General features: G+C 39.9%; 2 protein-coding genes across 2 annotated transcripts in view; one reads left to right on the forward strand and one right to left on the reverse strand.

Annotated features, from left to right (window-relative positions):
- The window catches only part of hspa14 (heat shock protein 14), a 19,158-nt gene extending 1,296 nt beyond the window's left edge, over nucleotides 1–17,862 (forward strand). Inside the window, exons 2-14 of the mRNA XM_044343581.1 lie at nucleotides 2,711–2,791; nucleotides 3,874–3,956; nucleotides 4,440–4,488; nucleotides 4,757–4,862; nucleotides 4,944–5,034; nucleotides 5,140–5,244; nucleotides 6,291–6,452; nucleotides 10,796–10,951; nucleotides 15,684–15,786; nucleotides 15,952–16,167; nucleotides 16,303–16,467; nucleotides 17,522–17,589; nucleotides 17,677–17,862. Of these exons, the coding sequence (XP_044199516.1) occupies nucleotides 2,711–2,791; nucleotides 3,874–3,956; nucleotides 4,440–4,488; nucleotides 4,757–4,862; nucleotides 4,944–5,034; nucleotides 5,140–5,244; nucleotides 6,291–6,452; nucleotides 10,796–10,951; nucleotides 15,684–15,786; nucleotides 15,952–16,167; nucleotides 16,303–16,467; nucleotides 17,522–17,589; nucleotides 17,677–17,755 (1,464 nt within the window). The 3' untranslated portion in view covers nucleotides 17,756–17,862. The remainder of the gene's footprint in view (nucleotides 1–2,710; nucleotides 2,792–3,873; nucleotides 3,957–4,439; nucleotides 4,489–4,756; nucleotides 4,863–4,943; nucleotides 5,035–5,139; nucleotides 5,245–6,290; nucleotides 6,453–10,795; nucleotides 10,952–15,683; nucleotides 15,787–15,951; nucleotides 16,168–16,302; nucleotides 16,468–17,521; nucleotides 17,590–17,676) is intronic.
- Nucleotides 17,863–19,254: 1,392 nt separating this feature from the next.
- On the reverse strand, nucleotides 19,255–23,908 carry prl2 (prolactin 2). The gene is made up of 5 exons (XM_044342603.1): nucleotides 23,887–23,908; nucleotides 23,383–23,570; nucleotides 22,518–22,625; nucleotides 21,951–22,130; nucleotides 19,255–20,916 (listed from the first exon to the last, which is right to left on the reverse strand). The coding sequence occupies exons 1-5, from the start codon at nucleotides 23,906–23,908 to the stop codon at nucleotides 20,722–20,724; spliced, it is 693 nt and encodes a 230-aa protein (XP_044198538.1). The 3' UTR covers nucleotides 19,255–20,721.
- Between the last annotated feature and the right edge of the window lie 577 nt (nucleotides 23,909–24,485).

Genomic DNA, 24,485 nt, shown 5'->3' on the forward strand with positions numbered 1-24,485 from the left:
GCACAAAAGAAGGCGTATGCCACTTTCTAAGCAATCTTTGGGATTTATGAAAAACAAACCTGACAGGACAAGCTGCAGTCCTCCACGGAAACTCTGACCCATGCATACGCACACAAACTGGAGAAATGAGAAACTGCGACTCTGATGGCAGAATTTTGATCCTTCGCCATGAAAATTGGAATGGCCATAAGTCCGGTGGACATGATCCTATGAGACCCAAACCTTTTTTGCTTGTTAAGAATCCTGCCCTGAACAGATCCATGCATCAATACTGGATCTGAGTCATAGCGCCACCTATTGGTAACAAGAAGTTACATGTTTTACACTTTGACACCCTGTGGGTAGCATGGTGTGTAGCATGTATGGTAGCATGTACAGGCCCACATTTAGTGATGGTCATAGTGCCACCCACTGTCGACATGAAGTAACATGCATCATACTTTGTGTCATTAGCCCTAGTAAATTTGGCTGATGCACCTGAAATTGACATACATTTTGCAGCTCATGACCCATAATCAAACGCCGTTGCCATGGCAACATTCTTTGCAACAAAGTACGAAGCTGTTTTTAGGGTGCTAGACATGCTTGAAAACTCACAAAACTTTGCACACACATGACAGATCTTAAAGTCTTAAATATTGTGTAGGTGGCGGGCATGGGTGTGGCAGAATGGCTCAACAGCGCCCCCTACAATATTTCAACGAAGCAGCCCCTGCACCACATTAAACCTACATGTACGAAAATCAGTACACACATGTATCATGCCAGGGCACACAAAAAAGTCACCTGGACCCATAGCTTAAACCCAACAGGAAGTCGGCCATTTTGAATTCAGTGGTCAATTTTGGCGATTTTGCATGCCTTGTATTTTAAAGAACTCCTCCCACACAATTCATCATAACGACTTCAAAATCAGTGTGTGTCATCTAGACTAGCTTGTGATCAAAAGTTATTAAAAGATTTAACTATCATTGAAGCGTGTGGCCATGGCGTGACGTTGAGTTTTGATGTTTCGCCATGACAGAGGAAATTGCTATAACTTCAGTGTAAATGCTCCAACCTGCACCAAATTTCTCATGCTTGATAAGAATCCTGTCCTGAACACATCTATATGTCAATATTGAGGCATAGTCATAGCGCCACCTTTGACAACAGGCAGCCATGACAAACATCATCTGACTCACATGAAATTTTCAAGGTGTGGTCTACAAATGATAAACAGCAACATGATGTATGCTTAATGGGTGTTCTCTAGCACCACATAGTGGACACAGGAAATGATATTTAACTCTTTTGTGCAATGTTCAAAAAACCCTTCAACCGGTCAAGGCAGATGGCTCCCACCTAGAGCCGGGTCCTGCTTGAGGTTTCTTTCTGTTAAGGGAAGAAACCGCTGTCGCTAAGTGCTTGCTCATAGGGGAATTGTTGGGTCTCTGTAAATCTGTAAATTAAGGAGTATGGTGTAGACCTGCTCTATGTGAAAAGTGCCCTGAGATGACTTTTGTTGTGATTTGGCACTATATAAATAAATTGAAGTGAAAAAATTGAGAAGTTTAATTTTATTCGTAGTGCGCCAAATCCTAACTACAAGCTTTATCAAAAAGGAAAGTTTTATCCCCCCAACCAGAACTTTTGGTAAATCTAATTAGATCAAATCCAATAGATAGTGTCATGATCTCATGTTCGTTATCCTATACTGCTATCTAGTGATTTATACTGAAGGCTCTTCCTAAATAAAATCTTAGTTGTTGAAATGGAATAGGCCTGCATTGTTTTACTTTTCATGTGCTTATTATTGTAGTTAGAAAATGTAGACAATTATTACAAGTGAGACAGTGTTCACTGGGGTGGTTGTGGGTACACAAGGTGGTGTTTACTGTATGCATTTTAATCTGGCCTCATTTCACATTAAAAACTGCACCTTTATGCACTAATTACTATTTTTTAAAAGTTGCCCCAAAATTTTGTAAATGCCCCAATTTTTTAGACAATGAGGGCAAAAGTTGCCCCCCAGATATTTTTTAAATTTCCTAAACTGAGCACAAGCCCATTTGGCTCCAACGTCCTTTGCCTACAGTGATAACCAATAGCGGAGCCCACAAGAGGGTGTAGCATGTACGAAATAGAAATAGTAGTTACCTGGATGTAACTCCAGTTCTATTAGTATGTGTGAAGCCCTCTAACTACAGGCTGGCCACAAATTTATCTATGGTACTTGAGTCAGCCGTGGTATGTGCCCAGAACTGATGTCTTTCAAATACAATGTTCTTTGACAATCCACATCATCTTCACATACAGCCGAAAGATGTTGCCAGTATGTATCTTAGTTATGTTGATAACAATGTAAGTTACATATTGGCGACATAATTCACTGAAGGACCAAATGGCTGGCAGTAACAACCTCAATGCCCCATACTCCCACAGACATCCCATAGGATATGATCATAACCGCTCTCTAAGTCCATGTTGACTTGATGGGGAAAAAGAAGGAAACAAAATTGAGAAGGACAAATGAATGTTTGTAATTTTTGCTTGATAAATGACTTAAACAGTGAATCAATTATCAAAATTGTTGCAGGTTCAATTTTCTGTAGATCAACTAATCATTTTATCTACTACAGCTCTAACAAGAATAATGCACAGCTCTACATGCAAAAGCAAAAAATGGTTTACATAAATCTTCTCAAACTTAAATGTGTATTTTGTGCAGGATGGCCGGGCTGATGTGGTGGCTAACGATGCAGGAGACAGAGTGACTCCAGCTGTGGTGGCGTACAGAGACACTGAACAGGTGCAACATATTCACTTCACTTCTCTTCTGGTGGTGGACTTAGACTGTCTGTAGTCTGCTTGCTTCACTAATTTACTGGTCATTTCCCTAAGAAACTTTAAGATGAAGCAATCATAAACAGAAACCTCAAACAGGCACTACTAAACCAGCCAATCTTTCAGGATTATATGAGGAGTAGCATTCACTTACACCAAGAAGACTAAATAGATGGCTGACTTGAAAAGGTCTGCTCAGCCATTGAACATTTCCTATAAATCTTTTCATTAACATTTTTCCTTAGAAAGGTTAAACTGAAAAGACATCAAGGAGCAAAACAAAAACAAACCCCCCCCCCCCCCCCCACATTCCCCATCCACTCTTCACTGTTCAGGCTGGCCAGAACACTACATAAAATAAACATGTAGAAAAAACAGAGAAGGACATATATATATGATTTATTCAAACGATAAAAAAAACATAGTGCAAATATGTAGCTATAGTACAGAAAAATCATACCAGGAAGGCCATTTCCTTTATCTGGGGGACTGGCTGACTGGGAGTGACATATGTGATGCAAAACACAACGTTAGAATTCTTTTATGTAATTATGGGAAGTGTAAGCGAGGAAAAAGACATCACCTGCAATAGTCTCATGCTGCAAGTACCAGGATATTGGCTGCAGCTCACGTAACAGATGTCACAATGAGAAGGAATTTCTGATTCCGCCATATAGAACCTTCAAACAAAAATCTTGGGAGATCTTCCAGACTGCCACTTTAACATATCTACAAGTTCAAGATGGTTACTGGTTGTTCTGCTTACGATGGGTGTTAACATATCTAAATGTAATGTAATGTTGTAGCCATTAAGTATTACTATCACTACCTACTGTACATTAATTGTGTACTGAGTGTCCCTCTAGCCTTTCATATATAGACACTTGTAGATGTGATTTGTTCTGTTGAACCCTTTTAGGTTATTGACAGATGTGTGATGCAATTGTACATTTGTCTGTAGGTCATTTACACTGTGGCTAACATTTTTCAATAGGCTTATAGCTGTTTATTTGCAGTCTGCTATTGACTGATTTTTATCTTCTGCAGATTGTAGGTATTGCAGCAAAGCAAGGACGGGTCCGCAATGCTGCCAACACAGTTGTCAAAGTGAAACAAGTGCTGGGAAGAAGGTGACATATTTTATACTGTCTTGCTTGCATATCTTAAAGCCAAAGGAGACACTTTATCTTATTATCTTGGCCCACTAAGTAATGTGTCAGTATAGAGATTTTGGGGGGGGGGGGGGTACTACTACTTTGCAATAAGTCTGCTACTGAAATTCCCCATGTAATAAGTTCAATATACTTTTGTTCTTCTTGCTTTATATTTAAAGTTAATTATTTTTTAAATTAGACTAATTAATCACTTCTGTGTTTAGAAATTGCACTGTATTTACCACAAATTTGTGCTGTTAGAGAATAATAATTTGCCTGACTCTTGACTTGAATGTTGAGGAGGCAGTCATACAAATCTTGACAACAAAAGGACGTCAAAGTCAATTGAAAATGTAATCATCCTATCAACCAACCCTGTCAGACAGACATTCAGTATACTACTAAATGAGTTGTTCAGAGTGACTTATAAGTTTTCTCTTTCTTTTTCTCAATGGGCAGCTTTGGTGATCCAGAGACACAAACTCACAAAACAGAGACCAAGTGTCAGGTGAATTTGTTTTTGTTAACAAATCTAAAACTTTGTTGTCTGTAGTTCTTTAAACATCTAAGATGTGTCTCCTTTGTTTTCCTTCATTTATATTCATTTTTCTCATGCTGTTGATATAGTAGAGGTTTGTCACTTATCTGTACTCAGAAACATGATGACTTGTTAGTTTTGTCTCCTAGTTTCTTTTTTAAAAATACTGAACCCAAAGTGACCGTCTCTACCGGTAAAGCAGTGAATCCTACATCTGAGCAGTGATTGGTGTGTTCAGGTGGTTAACAGAGGAGAGAAGATGTATTATGAGATCACGGCAGGAGAACAACCAGAGTATGTTGCTCCAGAGGATGTTGCAAAACTCATCTTCCACAAAATGAAAGGTAGTCTGTGGAAAACACACACACACTGATGCACATTGCATAAATAAACAGTAAGTTGAGTGATCATTCCTGTTTTCACAGAAACGGCTCAGTCAGCTCTGGGCTCCGATGTCACTGACGCTGTCATTACTGTCCCCTTTGAGTTTGCAAATGCTCAGAAGCGTGTGCTGAGGTAAGCCATTTCCTACCACAACAACTGTACTATTTTATTTTGAGACAGGGAAATCATTCCACTTGCACCTTTTAGTTATGTCTACTTCTGTGCCTTTTTGTGCAGGGCAGCAGCTGAAGCTGCGGGGTTCCATGTCCTGAGGCTGATCCATGAGCCTGCTGCTGCTCTATTAGCCTATAACATTGGACAGGACTGTTCTTCTGGAAAGAGGTACAGCACCAATCTTCATTAGAAGCTTTAACACTGATGCTGCATGCTGAAGAAAATGAAGAGTAATGTGCTCTGATATAATGGTGGGATAGATGGGATTTTACCCAACTGGCTAATGAGTGTTGTATTACAGGGGAACATATCAAGATGTGTTTTCAGGGGTTGGGGAGTACGACTGCATATATGTGAAAGAACTTGTATGAAGCTATGGCCCCAGAAGGAGCCGTGTGAAATGAGTGATAAATTGAGTCAGTGTTGTTTGAGGATGAAAAAGATCGCAGGGTGTGGAGTAAGAAAAAAAAGTGAGGTTGCTGGATCCGCTCCTCATCTCTACTTGAGGCTGGCAGCTCCAGGTTAATTTAGCTGCTACTACAGTAACACACCCCAATCTCATCTGCAACTGTCAGCAGTTGCATTGCATTGTGGGTAATGTAGGTGCCAGGTTTGACAAGGTGGAATAAAAAAGACAATCAGGCTGAAATGAGTGATTTACAGGTTCAGGTAATTGAGAGAGTTTGTTGAATCCGACTTAGAACACGCTTACGAGCAAACCTCACAGAAAAAAGTCAGAGATCTAGGATAAGAATGCGACAATGTTCTTGCATGAGGCTCAATATCTCTGGTTCTGCATCATTTTTTTTTTAGTCTTTTTTTTTAAACTGTCATTCGTGAGTCCATCAGTTTTAAATACACATACTAAATCTGTGGAGTACTCTTTCAAGATCACCCTAAAAAACTCAAGACTGCAGATTACACTGCAGGGAGCAGAACTGTATTAGATTACGTTTTGGTTCTAAAAGTAAAACATACAATACCCAAGTTTTATACAATACATAAATAGATCTTCCCCCGTGAACATCTGTAATCATCTCTGTGGTTGTTGATAGTCTGCACCTTTTATCCATCCCAACATGATACAATTAATTATATGATTCAAGTGTGAGCTGTGGCCTCATGTTTTTGGTGTACTTTTGGTGTACACCTTTTTGTTTAATGGATTCATAGTGACATCAAATTTATCATACTGATCTGCAATGTGTTGACAGCCATGTCCTGGTGTATAAACTGGGTGGGACATCTCTGAGTGTGACAGTGCTGCAGGTCAATGGAGGAATGTTCCGGGTTCTCAACACCCACACTGACCACAGCATCGGAGGAGAGAGCTTCACACAGGCCTTGGCCCAGCACCTCGCCGCCGAGTTCAAACGGTAGCTACTCTGTTCACTGCTGCCTCTTAAAGCTCTCCTTACATCTAGTAACTTCATGTTCAAGTGTTTCAGTTAAGGGAGGAGTTCATTTTGACTTTTACACAATACTGTTCAAAAGGCACTAACAGTGGGGATGAATAGTTTTTATTCATCAATTAACCTGATACAAAGTTCAGAAAGCAAGAAACCATCAATCAATATTTGGTGCAAGCATGCTTTGCATTTAAAACACCGGTTCTCCTCAGTGCACCTACACATGGTTTTTCAAGGTACTTGCAGGTATGTTGTCCCAAGCATCTTGGAGAAGCTGCCACAGTTCTTCTGTTGATTTAGGCTGTCTGAGTTGCTTCTGTCTCTTCATGTTGACTGTATGATGTTGAGATCAGGGCTCTGTGGGGGCCACACCATCTAGGGTTGGGCAGATGGGAGATGCCATTGTCAATTGCCAATGGTTGACGGCCTCTACCATCATAACATTATGATTTAAAAGCCCTGCTTGCGGTGAAACAGAAGAGAGAAGAAAAATTTAGCGTAACCATAAATGACAGCAAAATGCAGCTAAAATGAAACAAGTACACATAAATAAGGTAAATAACATAAATAAAGAGTGTCAACTGCATTTGATGTCATTTATGGCCACCCTAAGTTCCCCTCCTCTGTTTCACCACGGGTGGGGCTATGCGTTCTGTGTGTGTCTGTGTTCTCTGAGCATAGCAGAGGAGAGAAAATGAACAATGTGAAATACTTGACGACAACTACACTTTTAAAGCTTGCAAGTAACCCCCCCCCCCCACCAAAAAAAAAAAAAAAGGCTTCATTGTGGACATCGTCATATGCCAATACAATAGACATCGCCCAACCCTAATAATATCTGTTATAGAACTCCTTGTTAGGTCCCAAGGCTCTATTGTATTTGAAGGAATTATTAGGGCCTGGACACCAAGTGGTGCAAAGGCCACTGTACTGTAACTGAGGGAATTATTATTATTCTCTGTTATTAGGGCCGGAGCACCTAATTACTTTTGGCATTTTCAGGTGCTAGGAATGCTCAAAAACTCATGAAACATTGCACATTCATCCAAAAGTGGCCAAACTTCATATTTGATATCGGTCTTTGGCTTGGGTGTTCCAAAATGGCTCAAGGCCGCCCCCTACAAAATTTCAAATTAAAAGCCCTCACCTTTAAATTTGATGTAGATTAACAAAATTTGGTGGGCACATGTATCATGTCCAGACACCCAAAAATACACTTGGAGACATTTTTAATTAAATTTGCGAATTTTGTGCATTTTTTGACATTGTCAGGCAGTGTAATTTAACAAACTCTTCCAAGAGATGTAACCCGACCGACTTGAAATTTTGGGAGTGTCAGCTAAAGACCTTTGCGATGAGAAGTTACCAAAATCTTGAGTTTTTGCTGAATGCTCTTGACGTGGTAATGCGTCGAATTTCGATATTTTGCCATGAAACAGGAAGTTGTTGTAACACGAAATTATATTGTCCAATCTGCACCAAATTTCTTAAGCTTGATGAGGGTCTTCACCTGAATACATCTATCTGTCAATATTGAGTCATACTCACAGTGCCACCTACTGGCAACAGGAAGTTATAGGTGCTGTACTTTTACGACATTTACATAACAGGTTGAACACATGACCTTCAGATTTGGTCAGAAAAGCCTTGAGCCTTGATGATGTTATATGGTGAAGATTGTGAGTTTTCATTGAACACCAATGCCGTAACGTCGCAGCAAATTGCGATGTTTCGCCATTGCATAACAAACTGTTGTAACTTGACTCCACATGGTCAGATCTTTCCCAAATATCACATCAACAGGAAGCTGTGTTTGAGTGACTAGGGGTGCTCAAAAACTCACAAAATTTGGCACACGCATCAGAGGGGGGGTATTTAGTTGTCTGATATGGTTGTTGGACTTGGGTGTGGCAAAATGACTCGAGGGCAGCCCCTGGAATATTTCAAAGTCAGAGCCCCCACCTTTAGATTTGACGTACATGAACGAAATTTGGTAGGCCCATGAATCCTGTCCAGACACAGAGAAAGGCCTCTTGGAGCCATACTCTCAGTCCAACAGGAAGTCAGCCATTTTGAATGTACTTTGCAATTTTAGCTCAGTTTTTGCAGTTTGCAGCCATTGTATTTTAATGAACTCCTCCAAGAAATTTAACTCAACCGACTTCAAATTTGGTCAGTGTCATTTAAAGACCTTTCATAAAAAATTATATAGTACAAGGCGCTCAACTCACTATCAAAAAGGCCGGGTGCTGAACCCATAAAATATTGAAATTGAATAAAGGTACATAATCAAATGCCATTGCCATGGTGACACATTCTTCACCACAAAGTACGAAGCTGTTTTTAAGGGGCTAGAAATGCTTGAAAACTCAAAACTTTGCACACGACAGGTCTTAAATTCTGTAATACTTCATAGGTGGCAGGCATGGGTGTGGCAGAATGGCTCGACAGTGCCCCCTACAATATTTCAATGAAGCAGCCCCCGAGCCACGTTAAGCCTACATGTATGAATTTCAGGACACACGTGTCATGCCAGGGCGCACAAAAAAGTCTCTTGGACCCATAGCTTAAACCGAACAGGAAGTTGGCCATTTTGAATTTAATGGTCAATTTTGGCGATTTTGGATGCCTCCTCATGCTGGTCACCAGCCTGGTCACACACTGTTGTGGGATGACATTCCATTCTTCAACCAGCATTTGTCGGTTTGAGGGGTTTATCAGAGACTACCTCCAGAATTTGGGAGTGGAGAGGATGGAATGGCCTGCCAGCAGCCATGACCTCAACCCCATTGAACACTTGTGGGATCAGCTTGGGCGTGCTGTTCATGCTAGAGTGACCAACACAACCACGTTGGCTGACTTGCGACAAATGCTGGTTGAAGAATGGGATGCCATCCCACAGCAGTCTGTGACCAGGCTGGTGGCCAGCATGAGAAGGAGGTGCCAGGCTGTTGTGGCTGTGTATGGTTCTTCATCACATTCCTGTTTGTTAAATGAATAAATTGTTAAATTGCCAATATGTCTTGTTTCTTCAAACTTCAATCATCCAATCCACCAAACACTAAACAAGAGTCAATGGCAGAATAAGCTGTTTGCCATTGGCAGAGATTTGGCATATTTTTCATGGGCGCAACCCACATACTCAGCTCTGCTGTTCATCCCACAAATGCATGTAACTTACAAATGTGGCACCATTTAAAAGCGAAATAAACAGGCTTTCCAACGGTATAAGATTTATTGCCAAGAAGCATTGTTACAATCTACCAAACACAAATTTCCTTTATTTTTGTGCTGTGTTTACATGAAATGTAAAAAGTGTGTGGTCTACATTTGATATGCAACAACAAATTGTACATTTAGTGCATGTTTTCAAGTACTACACAGTGGACACAGGAAGTGATATTTCCGACATGCAATGTCCAATATTCATGAAAATGTATATTCATGTTAGTTGCCCTCTGGTAAATGTATTGCTGCACATAAGCCAACATGACTCTAGCTGGATGTTTGGGCTCGTCATGCTGCAGAATTTGGGACTGATCAGACACCTCCCTGATGTTACTGCATTATGGATAAGAATCTCAGCATCTGAAGTGCCTAAAGCTTTTGCATAGTACTGTAGCTATACATTTATGTGGTATTAATGACAAATTGTTTATATCCAGTTGATCTACAAGTCCATCCGGACATAGCTGATTATATAACATCAAACATGCTAACAGTAGTACTCTTTCTGCTGTTGATGCGGAATACAGCACATCATGCAAATGTGTAGAAAATGATATTCAAAGTTTCAAAGGCTTCATGAGGCTGTATGACCAAAATGTTGTATGTATAAATTATTAAGGTCTATATTTAGCTGGCTACCCCCTACTTTTCCTGCTTCATGACAGAGTCCCCCAGTTTCTGTGTTTTTTGCAGAGCACAAGATGCAACACTGCTGCTGGGCTCCTTTTCACTTCAATTTTTGCTACAAGTGAACTTCAACTCAGGAAGGCAGGATTCAGAAATTCATCCATCAATTTGAATATAGTCATAAGCCACAAGGTTGCACAGTGAATTGTAGTTTTTTGTTTTGTTTTGTTTTTTTACAACACGCTGTTTGTGTTACACAGTGATCTACTAGGAAAGTGTGTTTACACACATTTGTTTTGGCTGTTTTGGCTGATTACCCACATTATCTGTATATGACTGATCCTCTTTCTCTCTCACACACAAACACACACACCTTCACTTATATGACACATACACTGTTTATATTTGGGTCCTACCAGCAATCCTCATGTTTATTGTTTGTGTTTGTTGTGCAGCACCTTTAAACATGATGTAAGCAGTAATGCTCGGGCGATGCTGAAGCTGATGAACGGAGCAGACATGGCCAAACACTCCCTGTCCTCACTGGGGTCAGCCAACTGCTTTGTTGATTCCCTGCACGATGGCATTGACTTTGAATGCAGTGTCTCAAGGTAAGCTCACACAAAGTATGTTGCAACTAAGAGACAAGTAGATCCAAAACACAGGAAATAAGAATATGATGAGATATTATTGAAATTGAATTGAATATTAGAAATACTAAATGTGTTCAGAAAGAGGCTGCTCCATGGAATTAAAGCATACTTCTGATATTTGTTACAATTGGTGTTAAAAATTCTCAGAGAACTGGCAATTCGGAAACCACAGATAACAGGGATGAGAGTGGGAAGATCACAAGTTTTTAAAAAGTAAGAAAATAACTTATTAGCTGATAACACAAATGCAGCCTCCAAAATGAGGAAGATGTTGCAAATAACATGCTGATGGGAGAGGAGGAAGAGCCATTCTGTTACCTGAAGAGATTGGCCTTCAAGGTATGAATTTACACACTGAATATAATGTAAATAAAATTTTGATTTCAAATATGATAAAAAGATAACAGGATGTGAATAGAAGAGCCACATATATGCTGCTCATGCTGTAACAATTCCTACTCGCCATACTGAACCTGGAATTCCCTCCTTTTGTTTGCATGGAACGTTACTTGCCAAGCTGTGGTGGAGGGATACATTCTAGTAATTGCATGTAGATTTGTTGCTGGTACATGCTTTTTAATCACATATTTCACACAGAGTGACTCACATGCTATGTATTTATTACCTTATCTCCTCGTCAGCTGTTATCAGCTTATCTTTGTTCATAGTCGTGATGACCATGTGCTTCTCACGGCCCCTCTTCTATTGAGCCTTGAAAATGCTTTATGTCCATTTTGACAGCATCAGTACTTTCAGGATTTCTCCAAGGAAATATCTAGGGATGGGTATTGTTAGGATTTTATCTAGGGATGCACGATATTGGATTTTTTGCCGATATCCGATATGCCGATATTTCCAACTCATTGTGGCTGATTGCCGATACCGATATATGCACATATTGTTTTCCAGCTGGCTGAGGAGACTATTATGCATGCAAGCATAGATTGTGCGAAGTATGATCAAGAAAGACAATATGTGAAGGAAGAACATAGGAAAACTGGAGTTCAGGAGCTCAGCATTAAAACTTTAATGAACCTTCCAAGTGGGTGGAGCAGTAGAGTTTTCTTCTGAGCAGAGGGTGGCGATAATGCACCCAATACGCTGGTTGCCAACTGCCGTTATAAACCAAAAAGAAGAAGATTTTTTTTCTGGTCCCAGTGTTCCCTCCGCAGGCCCCACTTCACTCAAGCTGCCCGTCAGACCCGCTGCTTCTTCCCACTTTAACCTGAATAACAAACCGGGGCTCGGTGCTCCGGTTGGATCCACATAGAGAGCCGGGGCTAACATTAGCTGGGAGACTAGCGGAGCGTTAGCCGCAGCATGACTGGAGGGAAGCACAGCCAGCTAGCCTTCGCTAGCCTCCCAGCTAACGTTAGCCCCAGTTCTCCATGTGGAGTGTACTGAGCCCCGGTTTGTTATTCAGGTTAAAGTGGGAAGAAGTAGCGGTTCTGACGGGCAGCTTGAGTGAAGTGGAGCCTGTGGAGGAAGCACCGGGACCGTCAGGGTGAAGCAGTCCGTGGAGGGAAGCACAGTCAGGCGGCGGAGGAGAATGCAACAAATCGGCCTCTCATAATCGGCAGAGATGGCTGATACCGATATTTCATTTTAGAGCTTTTATCGGCCAGTACCGATAACCTGCCAATAATATTGTGCATCCCTGATTTTATCATTACTACTACTCTTATCGATTATCCTTATTGGTTCAGTTCTTTATCGATACTCTTATCGGTTCTTTTTCATTACTAAAGAATTTATACAATTTAAATTTCGAACAGGATTATTAATGATTTATATTTTAAATATAACTTAACGTTGTTTCTAGAGCAGCAAAAGTAATGTTTACAACAGCAAAGACACTATATAAACTAAATAATATGTCACTGGTCTCTAATCTGAAATGTCAACAACATAAATAATATTCCATATCAAAATATTGAGTGAGAATATTGAGACCTGCCTGCAGGTACCGCTGGTTATTGGAGGAGGAACTGGTTTGAGAGGGGGAGCTGCCATCTCAGTCAGTAGTTAAGTTTACAAGAATTTGCCAAATTTTAAGATTCATGGAAAACAAAGCTAAACAGATATATATGAACAGCTTTCATTTTTAGCTTGTTCACAACAATTCACTATTAGCCTACCCAGCACGTTTTGGGTGTGTAAAACATACTAGCGGTGAATGGTTTAATCTGCGAACAAAGCAGATAAAAATATCGCTTTTCTACATGTTTATGCTTGTTGAACAGGTGTTTCAATAAATCGTTGGCTTTTTACTCAGTAAGGTTTCATTGCACTTAGAGTAAAGAGCATAGTTGCTGTCAACTCAAGTATGTTATCTTTCTCTACCACGACCTTTCTGCTCTGCTGTCAGCTGTGTGTGTGTGTGTGTGTGTGTGTGTGTGTGTGTGTGTGTGTGTGTGTGTGTGTGTGTGTGTGTGTGTGTGTGTGTGTGTGTGTGGAAGCCCCACCCTTGGTCAAACACAGAGCAGAGGAGAGGACAGAGAGGAGAAGCTGCAGCACGGCCATAAGTTACACCAAAACGTAAAAAGTACTGATAAAACAGCCAACCTTAATAATACCCTGGGGGTTTTATAACTATAAATTTTATAACTGGTTCCAATTCAGAACCAGGTTTCAATCAATCAATCAAGTTTATTTGTCACAGGTAATCATATAAGGTACAATCACAGTGAAATATAATCCTGCCAGTTCCTTCAATTTGTGCATTAAAAAGAGTTTAAAGAGGAATAGTAATAAATACTGGTTTTCACAGGTATAGGTTTTCTGCCAGAAAAGATAAAACCCATTTAGTTCAATTTCGCTAATCAGCGCCCACATTCATCAAATGAAAAACTACACTTTGTAAAATACTAAGTGTGTGTTATCTATACTTAGTGGGATGAGGGATGCTACAATTATAAACTGAAAGTGTGTGCTCCATGACCATCTGCAGCCACAGCCGCAACAGAGTCTCAGCACAGAGTAGCAGAATGAAACATCTGTTCTCCCTCCTGCTATTCACTGTAAACACATGTAACTGTCAGCAAGCAGCTGCACTCATGTCTCCGCAGGTCTCGATGCTTGTTTTTGGCAGAAACAAGCAAGACATGGGAACTTGGCTTGGGTCTTAAAGAGCTGTAAGATGTATTCACCAGTCACTGCAGCCTCATTTAGGATCCAAGTAGATACTGGTACTTCTAGGTGCTTTCGGGGGGTATCCCTATAAATCTCTGGAGTGCATTAGACCAACCCTTGTTTCTTTCAGAACACACCAGATAAACACGTACATGAACCGTATTCCATGTCTTATTAGGGGCAGAGGCGGGAGTAAATCCAGGGGGTCTGGACGACAACAAGAACAGCTGGAGATTAGCTCTGAGATATCACACACACTCCAAATACTCAGTTACTGAAATATTTGTGTCTAATAACACAGACTCCAAAAATACTGTAAAATTAACTTCAGACTTTTCTCTGAGCACAGGTAACACCAACAAACATGTGACTACCACAATGAAACCCTCCACTACAGTGGAACTTTATTCCATGGAAACAAAAAGAAGGAAGTTTGCACTAAACAAACTTTAACTTTAGAAGATACTGATTCCATTTAGCCAACTCAGACTGCTGCATAAGCATCATATTAGCTTCAGCTCAACTTTGACATGCATTTTTACACAGAACACGGGCTGTCAAGTTTTGCCCCCCATTTCTGGCAGTGTAGTTGCGTTCATTGTCAGTATGGAGACTAGAAATTGTTGCAGCAGCCTAGACCAATTTCCACGTACATATGGGCACATCAGCATTGTTTTAAAACAAATTTGAAAAAACCCAACCTATCTTTAAAGTTATTTTATACAGTGCACATGACAAACATGATTAGCAGCCACACATTTCTCCGTTCTCTATGTCTCTGTTTAGCGTCGTCAGGTTAGGCTAACCTATTGTTGCTAACTTTGGAGCTAACCTCCAAGCTGCAGCATTTATTGACTGACACACTGTAGTCTGTAGAAAGCACCAAGGATAGAGAGAGAGAGAGAGCAGTGTGGTCAAGCAAGCTAGAGAGTGAATCAAGAGAGGGAGCGCTGATAGCGAGAATGCTGGTGAATCAGATCAAAAAATTTTATTTTTTGATTTATTCACAGCGGTTACGTTCCGGAGGACAAATAAACACACCCATACCGGCACACACCTCCACTCAACCCAGCTGAACGCTGCAGCGCCTGATTTGGTCTGAATATGGCCTTACTGTTAACCTTTTCCTCTGCTCTGCTCACATTTACCGTCACTTTTCTGACGCTCGCTCTCTCGCTTGACCACTCACTCAGTTACGTACTGCCCAATTTCTTAAAAGGAGTTACGCCACCCCCCCTCCAGTGTCCACAGTGAAACATTGTCATATGCCAATTCTGTAGACACTGTCCAACCCTATTACATTGGCTTTAGTTCATGTATATATGGCACAAAACTCTACAGTAACATAATAGGAAGGGGGGCATAAATTAAGTGTACAAGTAATAGTGATTAATCCAATGATGGGAGATTGCTGATTATCAAGCGTTCAGAAACATGGAATGAAATTGATATGCATAAATCTGCTTTTATTAATATGTTTGGGGCTAATTTGTGGACAAAGTCAGGATGGATAAATAGTTATTACCAACATGACAATCTCAGTGTGGTGTTCCCTCAGAGCTCGATTTGAGCTGCTCTGCTCCTCACTCTTCAACAAGAACATCCAACCAATCAGGCTACTGCTGGAGGAGGCAGGACTCTCCACCAGCGACATTAACAAGGTATGGCATGTTAGATCTTTTTACAGCCACATGTGCTTTCATTGATGGCCCAGTGTTTGAAATGAATCCAACTGTAATTATAGTTGCTGTAATGATGGGGATGAGCAAGAAACACAGCATGAACCTTGAAATCCAGCAGCATTTGATGTGATTGATGCGTTTCAGGTGGTTCTTTGTGGTGGCTCAGCCAGAATCCCTCGTTTACAGCAAATGATCCGTGAAATGTTTCCTGATGTGGAACTTCTCAGCTCAGCGCCTCCTGATGAGGTCATTGCTGTGGGAGCAGCCTTGGAGGCAGGCTTATTGGTTGGCAGAGATAGACTAGCCGCTGAGGAAGAGTCAGTCACAGTGGATGTTTCTGCCTCTGACATACTAGTGAAGGTATACTGGTCTGTATGTAGTATACCATTTTCAGCATGTACTTGATTGTTAATGTTTTAATTCTATTAATAGATCTAAAGAGTTAAATAACCCCTAATGTGTTCTGTCTGGCTTGATGGTGTGTGGGTGTTGCAGGAGGTGGATGAATCCGGAGCTGAGGTGTTCACTGTTGTGCTTCCATCAGGGACGCCCCTCCCTGCCCGCAGACATCACATTCTGAGTGGATTGGGGAAACTAACCTCCCTCTGTCTGGAAATTTACCAGAGATTTGTCACTGAGCAGCCAGAAAAGCTAGCTAAGGTACAGAAAAGTACTAACATTACATCAGTTGTTGAACATCCTTCAACATACAGTACATGACACTCCCCTCTAGCTGGCCGAGAATTAAAGTAGTATTTCTGATATTTCCCCAAAACCCTTTTTTCTTAATTTTGATAAATACAAAAGTATTATCAGTATATTTAAAAGACATGTTGATGTTATTTTTTTACTGTAAAGGTACAATGGTACAATATGCAGGTAATTTCAACCCATGGTATTCGGTGGTTGACATGATCCGCACATTATACCAACCTGATAACTGTGTTCAAATGTTAAAAACTCCCCTGTATAAAACCAATCAAGAATGCACATCATTCATCCTACGTAGTATTAGTCCTCAAAACAAAGATTTCAAAACAGAATCATTGATTCAGTTTGACAGATGTTTTGCATATTTTCACCTATGACAACTGTGTTTTACTTTTGTTGTGTATTTTACTGCCTGGACTGTTCTTTGTACTTTACACCATTTACAGTAAAAAAAAACTTTAAAGAAACGTCTTGAAACAGTTTGACTTCAACAGTGGACACATAATAGTCACATTATGTTCACTTTTTTGGAGGGGATGCTCTTGAGAAACATGGGCAGAGATGTCACAGTCACACTTTGTCATTTTTGATTGGTTACCAAGCTTTGAGAAGGCGGGTTATATAAGCAAGTGAAGCAGCTGAAGCTAAAGGTCACTGGGGGTCATGAGCTTTGCTTCCTTCATCTTTTTCTTCTTATGGCCACTGAAGGCAATTAGTGTATGCAATGGCGTGTTAGTAGCTGATACAGCTATAAAGCTCAGTGGTGACTGAATCCCTTAGACCTAAAACAGATCATTTTACTAGTATGATCTGTGCTGTGATAGTTAGACCTTGGGGATGTTTACCAAGCCCCAAAATAAAAATATAGACCTGGAAATCTGCATGATATGGCCCCTTTAACTGCTCAGTCTCTGGGGAAATAATGCAAGAGAAAAAAAATGTAACCATTTATATGCATGTGTGTGTGTGTGTGTGTGTGTGTGTGTGTTTTTACAATGTACAGATTATCTTGCGAGACCTGCAGCCCAGAGAGGAGAACCATAACATTGACACTGTGGTGACCATGAAAAGGTATCTGCCCTTCTGTGATCAGTGCATGGCTTGACTTGATGTGACAGCTTGTTTACCATTATTTCTGATTATTTCTGTATGTTGCAGGGATGGCACGGTCCATGTTTCCTGTGTAGAGCAGAGTACCGGAAGGTCAGAGGTCATCACCATAGTAGCTGCATCATGAAACCACTGATCTGCAGTTCAAATCACAAACCAGCACACACTGTTAGTGCAATGGTTTTTAGGTTGCTTTTTTCTACTCTTCACTCAATAAACATAATCTAATCTAAACTATAAGTGCTCAGTTTTATTACTGCCAAGATTTCTAAAAAAAAAACAGGTTTAGAGGAGAATCCATAATCTTTAAAAGCTGCCTTTTAAAGTGACAATCTTGAAGATTACTGAAGATTTTTATTTAAAGAAATGTCAATATGTATCGCTGAATGAGGTAACACAATGGTGATTGGGCTTATGGCCCACTGATGAAAGTCCTTGAATTTGCAGTATTATCAAAGTGTATGATTATTATGAATCGGGTGTCAGTGGCGTCTTTCCCACCATGCATTCAAATCAGCGGAGCTGACGCAACAGAGTCGCTCTTCATTCACTTGTGTGTAAAGTGGCTTATTTTTTTAAAAGCTTACTCCTATTGGCTTTTTACTCGCAAAGCTCTTATTGCACATACAGTAACTGTCTCTCCTGTGCTGCACTGTGTGTTCTGTACACACACAGAGGGCTTAGTCCTGCCCCTCGGTGCTCCTCAGAGTAGAGGAGATGAGACAAAGTAGTGCGGCCATATTTATTGGGACCATGTACAACATAAATGTTACTGTACCTAATTTTCATCTGCAGTCCCTTAGGCAGGACGCAATTAAAACATAACAGCACAATAACAAACAGTACAAAGCAAAAACACACAGGACACATAATACAAAATACAAAGCTACACACAATAGCACATCACATACACTCACAATGTCAACTAGAAATGACTAATGTAGGCTTGTCAAATTAAAAGCAAGATTATGGCAGCAAAATGCTGTAGACTCACACTGAGCTGAAATGAAACAATCACATATAAGTTAGGTAAATACCATTTTAAAAAAATTAAAAAATCTCTTGCATTTTGCTGTCATCTATGGTCGGGCTGTATCCTCTCTTCACTCTTGTGATTCAGCAAGGGCTTCTTGTGTGTGTGTGTGTGTGCAGCACACACAGTGGAGCAGAGGACAGTGAACCAGATGAAGTACTGGAGTTGCTGACAACCACACGCCTTATGTCACTCTAAGTGCAATAAAAGCTTTGCAAGTAAAAAGCCAATAAGAGTAATTTTATTAATGTTATCCATGCAAAACAACACACTGCAATTACCGCTTATCACTATATGGTGCCACCAAAGAAAATGAAATGGAGATCTTCAAGATTGCCACTTTAGATACCAATTTATAATCCTTTTAACCAAAAACTTAATGCTGCTCTGAATCACGTTGATCATTAAACTATCTGGGTTTTTAGTATTTGCACCAAAGTTCAGTAAAATTGCTGTTTAGTAGAAACACATGGTAAGCTTTCACGTTACCCTTGCAATGAACATAGACTGTAAAAAATATGGATGTAGCCACCGTGACGATGCCCATTGGTTTCTGAAGAGCGGTTTTGAAGCTCAAAGTGAAGGGCTCCAGCGCCAGCCGTCACCATCTTGGCAGTGCCTAAACTCCCTGCTAATCCAAAATGGGCAGAGGTGGAGCTGAGGCAGGCCGAATGAAGCCTGTTTGCTGAAACCTAGTGGCAAGCAACCTGTCACTCAAAGTGGCCATGTTTACAGCTTTACAAATTTAAATGGGTGAGTTGTATAAAATTTCAGCCCCCCCCCCCCCCCCCCCCCCCCCGTACTGTTGTCATGAAAGGGGAAATTAGCTAGAGACCAAAAGTGTTTTATGTACAAGACTCTAAACATGTGTATTTCTGCTGTAAAGTTGGGCATTTTAACATGAGGGTCTATGAATAGACATTGATTTGTCATCTTATTAATTGGACCTGGAGGAGTATGACTGATTGTTGTAAAAACTGATTAGTAAGAATTTTGACACTAAAGGGTTAGCTAATTTTCAACTGAGGTGTTCATGTAGCTGCAGCTTAGGTAGTGGCAATATGCACATACGGACACACACACCACAAGTATTTGAAGTAAAATGTACCATTTAAATAGATTTCTGCTCATGAAGCACTTGATTTTTTTCTAAAGCACACTTCAAGGATCTCGTCTGTAAGTCTAGAATTCAAAATAACTCTTGGCAGGTGCAAAAGGAGAGTGATCAATAAAAAAAATAAAAAATCTTCACATATACATTTGTAAATCACAATGTTACAATGGTAGATGTTGACGACTGTCAGCCATGGCTGGCCCAACCCTACTCCATATGTATACTGAAAGAGTAATTGGTGGTTTTGATTGTTCCTGCTGTCCATACTGGCCGTGACGTGATCCTTTGTAACACAACTACATTAAACTACAACTACACCTCTCAGTGTAACTCCCTCAATGTACACATGAACAAGTGAGTACTCCAGTGAGTTAGGACAGACTTGAAAAAATTTTATACTACCCTGTAATAGCTGGGCCTCAGGGCATCAACAGAGCATCATGTGTGATTGTTTCATCAGTCATGACGCTCTGATTATGACCAGTTGAAAAGTGCCATGTATTGCAGCAGCACTGTTTACATGGAGTTTACTCTTCCCACAATATCATATATCTTATCTGTAGAAATGACAAAAAACATTGCATCCATGTTTCTTGAAATGTTTTATGTTTTAATGGTATTACTATATTTAAACATGATATACATTAAACAGGAGTCTATTATAACATGTAGTACACTCATTCCATCCTGTTCAAACTCAACTCATGTTTGTTTTTCAAGGCAATACATTGTCCACACTATATAATATCAGGCATGAAAGTGGACTGAGTCTTTGGGTTTCAGTAGCACTTCATTCATGGTAGGAGTGAACATGTGTGTGTGTGTCAGTTAAAATCCCATACCCTGCAGATAGAGAAAACAACAAAAACTACAGCTTTATCCATGTAGTTTCTATCTGAACCATTTCCATTCCAACGTGTTGATATTTCTCGAAGACAGGCTCCCTTTAGCATCCATGCTCTGGAACAATGCGACACTTAAGAATCTTCAGATAGTTCTGGACCTTGTTTGAGTCTCGGCGAAAGCAGTAGAGGAGGTCATAGTCTTTCATCTGGCGCCACTCAGCACTGTCAGATGGCAATAAAGCCTCAGGAGAAGCCAGGCTGCTGACAGAGTTACTTATTATCCCCAACATCTGCATCTGGGGCAGAGAGGGCAGACATACACATATCAGCTTTGCACAATAACAATAAACCCATTTACAGTAAAGAAGCCATAACAGTGTATTTGAGTACATGCAAATCCTGAAGATTAATGGGTACGTACAAACACAACCTGCAATCTCATCTCAAATGTTTTGAGAAATTATTTTTGCTTTTGTATTATTTCATCCATGTTAGTGTGCAATTCCAAACCAGAATTCACACAACATATACACTATAACCTAACTAACTGATGCACACTTCATGACCCTATTCTTACCCCCACCCTTTTCTTAAACACAAATTAAAAATAAAATATAACTCTAACTATTTGTAAAAATATAATAAGTATCCTCTTGCTACAAAAAAGAGAGATTGCAGCAAAAGGCCATTCATACTCTCAGTGACAGTTGACTGTACGTTACTCATCAAGTTTGCATCATATTTCATACCATCTATGGTGAGACATGTTAAAAATGGTTATGAACATTTACTGTAATTAGTGCATGATTCTCTTCTCAACTTCAGCTAAGGTAGTTTTATGTTATGTTCTGTGTTGTTGTTACTTATTGTCTCATGTTTGTATTTCTGTGTGTTGTCTGTTGCTCTACACTAAAAAAAAATGAAAGAAAGAAATCAATTACAGGCAGTGTGCCAAGTGTGGTTTCTTCCTTTCTTTCTGGACTGAGGCTGAATGTTGGCACTGCATCTGAGCAATAGGTCATCTGAGGGAGAATGATGCAGGATTTGTACTGTGACATAAGAACTTGGTCCTCTGCATTTCATTCTCATTTACTATGAATATGCAACCTGACAAGAAACTGCATCCCTGGAAGCTAAATTACACAGCAGCTCTGAGCATCTATCTCCCATGTTGCCCAATTTTGATTACCATTATGTTTGAGATAGGACGCAGTGTCACAGAATTATGTTGCATCTACGGGTCTTAATAGTCTTGTGGAGCTACAGGGCTCAAGTAAAATACTTCCCACCGAATTTCATTTCGGCATTTGGCATATAAGACATAAAATACCTTCTCAGCCACTTTCTCTACGCCTTTGCGTAGCTCATGCACCATGTCACTCATCTCGAGAGCTTTATTGGAGCTGAAGTTGTTGAAGTCATGGTGGTGAGTCATGCTCTGGTGGAAATGCCAAAGAGGATCCCTCCAAGCCACCAGGAGCTTCAGAATCACCTCAGTCAGCTCCTCTCTCTACAGTGAGTATAGGACAGTTCGACCCACAATACATTTAAAAGTCAGTTCAAACTTAAGCAATACGAAACCTATCCATAAAATGTGTGATGAACTTTGTACCATTGATAGTTTTGGAAATTTGGAATGTAAAAATAAAAAGGCACACAAAAGAAATATACTCATGAAGTAATGTAAATAATGCACATAAACATTTGGAGATTTAAAAATATAACTATGAATTCGAAACACTCAGTACATAGTATGTACCGATATGAACTAGTTGAACCATCGTAAAAACAAGTTAAGGGAAATTTAAAAGAATGAGAAAACACTGTATTTTTATTGTAAACATGATGTGGACAGTGCACCAATGACAGGAAATAGCTTTTATAAAGGTTAATTCACCGCCATTCTCTGAGCATTCTCCTTGCCATTTGGAGTAAGGATGGTGGAGGTGTGACAGTTGCGACTGACCCGGCCAATTTGATTCTTACTGGGCAGGAAGTACTGCTCCTGATATGACAAACATGAATGCAAGAATGTCAGAGGTCAGGTGTCATCTAAATGTCAACGGAGGATAGAGTACAGAGGTGATGAATGAACTAGAATTGCCTGCTGTTTCAAGTAATCTCAAATGGCTAAGCATGATATGTCTGTTCTACATTTAATTCATTAGAAAAGGAACATTTTTATACAAACTGCTCAACCAGAAGCTGCATTTTCTGCAAATTCAGTGAATGAGCACCAACAAATGCCCAAGTTACTCATTATTCAGTGACAATTTGTTACCCAGCTATAACTAATTAAGATTTTTCTAATCAATCCAATCAACCAATCCAATTTTTGGCAAAAAAAATAAAAGAAAAAATGGAACACATCTAGAGAATTATAAATATATATATATATATATATATATATATGTGTGTGTGTGTGTGTGTGTGTGTGTGTGTGTGTGTGTGCGCGCGTGTACATACATGCATACACATATACATCTGTATATGTATGTGTATATATATATACATATATAAACTGTGTATGACAAAATATATTTACGACAGAAAGTTGTATGTTTCCTGCACACATAACATGTTGGGTGATTTTAAATATCTCAAAATCTTTCTAGTTTAAGCTACAATTCCTTCATAGTCCACGTAACACATTTAGCAATATGTTTGACCAAAAGTAAATATACCAATTACGAAATCAAACTTATTTTCTTGAAACTTTGTTTAGAAAAGCATCCTCAGACAAATTGCGTAAAGAGACTTACAAACTCGGAGTGAAGGTCATTTGAAATGCCGTGCATCCTGGCTGAGTGTTGGATGACCCGGTCAAACAGGTTGGCCAGGGAGAGGACATGGCACCCAGCTTGGGCATTGGTACAGATCGGTGCTGCACCCACGCTGGTCAGTCTGCTGCAGAACAACAGACAGACCAACACCACCCACACAACAGACACTAGGAGAGACCAAAGATGACAGGAAGAACAGAGAAACTAAAACAAAACATTGCTGCACAGACAAAAAAAATATATATATATCCAAAACACAGAACAAGTCTCAACCTGAATTACATTGTGTTCTAAAGAAACTGGTAAAACTACGGTAAGGTCATGTCCTCAAAAAAGTAAGTGTATGTATGTGTTTTTTGTTTTGTTTTTTTTTAAATTTAAAAGAATAATAACTGAATGGAATAAAGAGATAAAATAAAGAAAGAAGACAGACATTGCTTCCTCTCAGGCCCTTCATGCAAAGTTCTGTTCTGAAATAGCTACCTGATCTGATGTTCTCAGGCATCCTGCAGGGTGTGGAAGAGCTCCTGTCTCAGAGGAGAGGGTGCAGGAGCTTTTGTATTCAAAGACCGCAGCTTAATGTGAGAGTCGCTCACTGACCACTTCCCTCTTACACTTAAATATCAAAGAGAGAGAGAGAGACAGGGAGGGAGAGAGGGAGCAGAGAAGGGTAAAACATTTACTATGACTATTAGCTACTTTCCTGTGAGTCAGAAGTAAGACCTACATCATTTGACATTAACTTGTGGGGTTATCAGAAAATGGAGATTTATGCATTGAGAGAGACAGTGTTTTATGCATTTATGCATTGAGAGAGACAATGTTCCAAAGTTCATAAGTCGAGAAAAAAAAAGTTGTTTGCTAGCTAGCAAAATTTCAGCTGCAGTCCTTTGGCAAGATGTTCAAAGCAGTTGATAAAAGTATTATATTTAAAACTACTATATTTATTATATAGAATGTTTTCAGTATTTAATAATTGTAATAACAAATTTTAGCAAAATAACTTTATGTGTTAAGGTATGACATGGGTGTGGCCAGCAAATTTGTGCAATTTTTGTGGCCATAGGCATTGCCACAAACTG

This window comes from Thunnus albacares, chromosome 23 (assembly GCF_914725855.1).
Source record: "Thunnus albacares chromosome 23, fThuAlb1.1, whole genome shotgun sequence".
In the NCBI taxonomy this organism is placed as follows: Eukaryota; Metazoa; Chordata; class Actinopteri; order Scombriformes; family Scombridae; genus Thunnus; species Thunnus albacares.

Excerpts from the sequence above, each read along its gene's own strand:
- prl2 (XM_044342603.1), bottom strand. The coding sequence starts at position 23,908 with ATGCCTGAGAACATCAGATCAG. Across the intron at positions 22,626-23,382 it reads ATGACCTTCACTCCGAGTTT|GAGCAGTACTTCCTGCCCAG; the intron begins GTAAGTCTCTTT and ends TTGTCATATCAG. Across the intron at positions 20,917-21,950 it reads TAGAGAAAGTGGCTGAGAAG|ATGCAGATGTTGGGGATAAT; the intron begins GTATTTTATGTC and ends TCTCTGCCCCAG.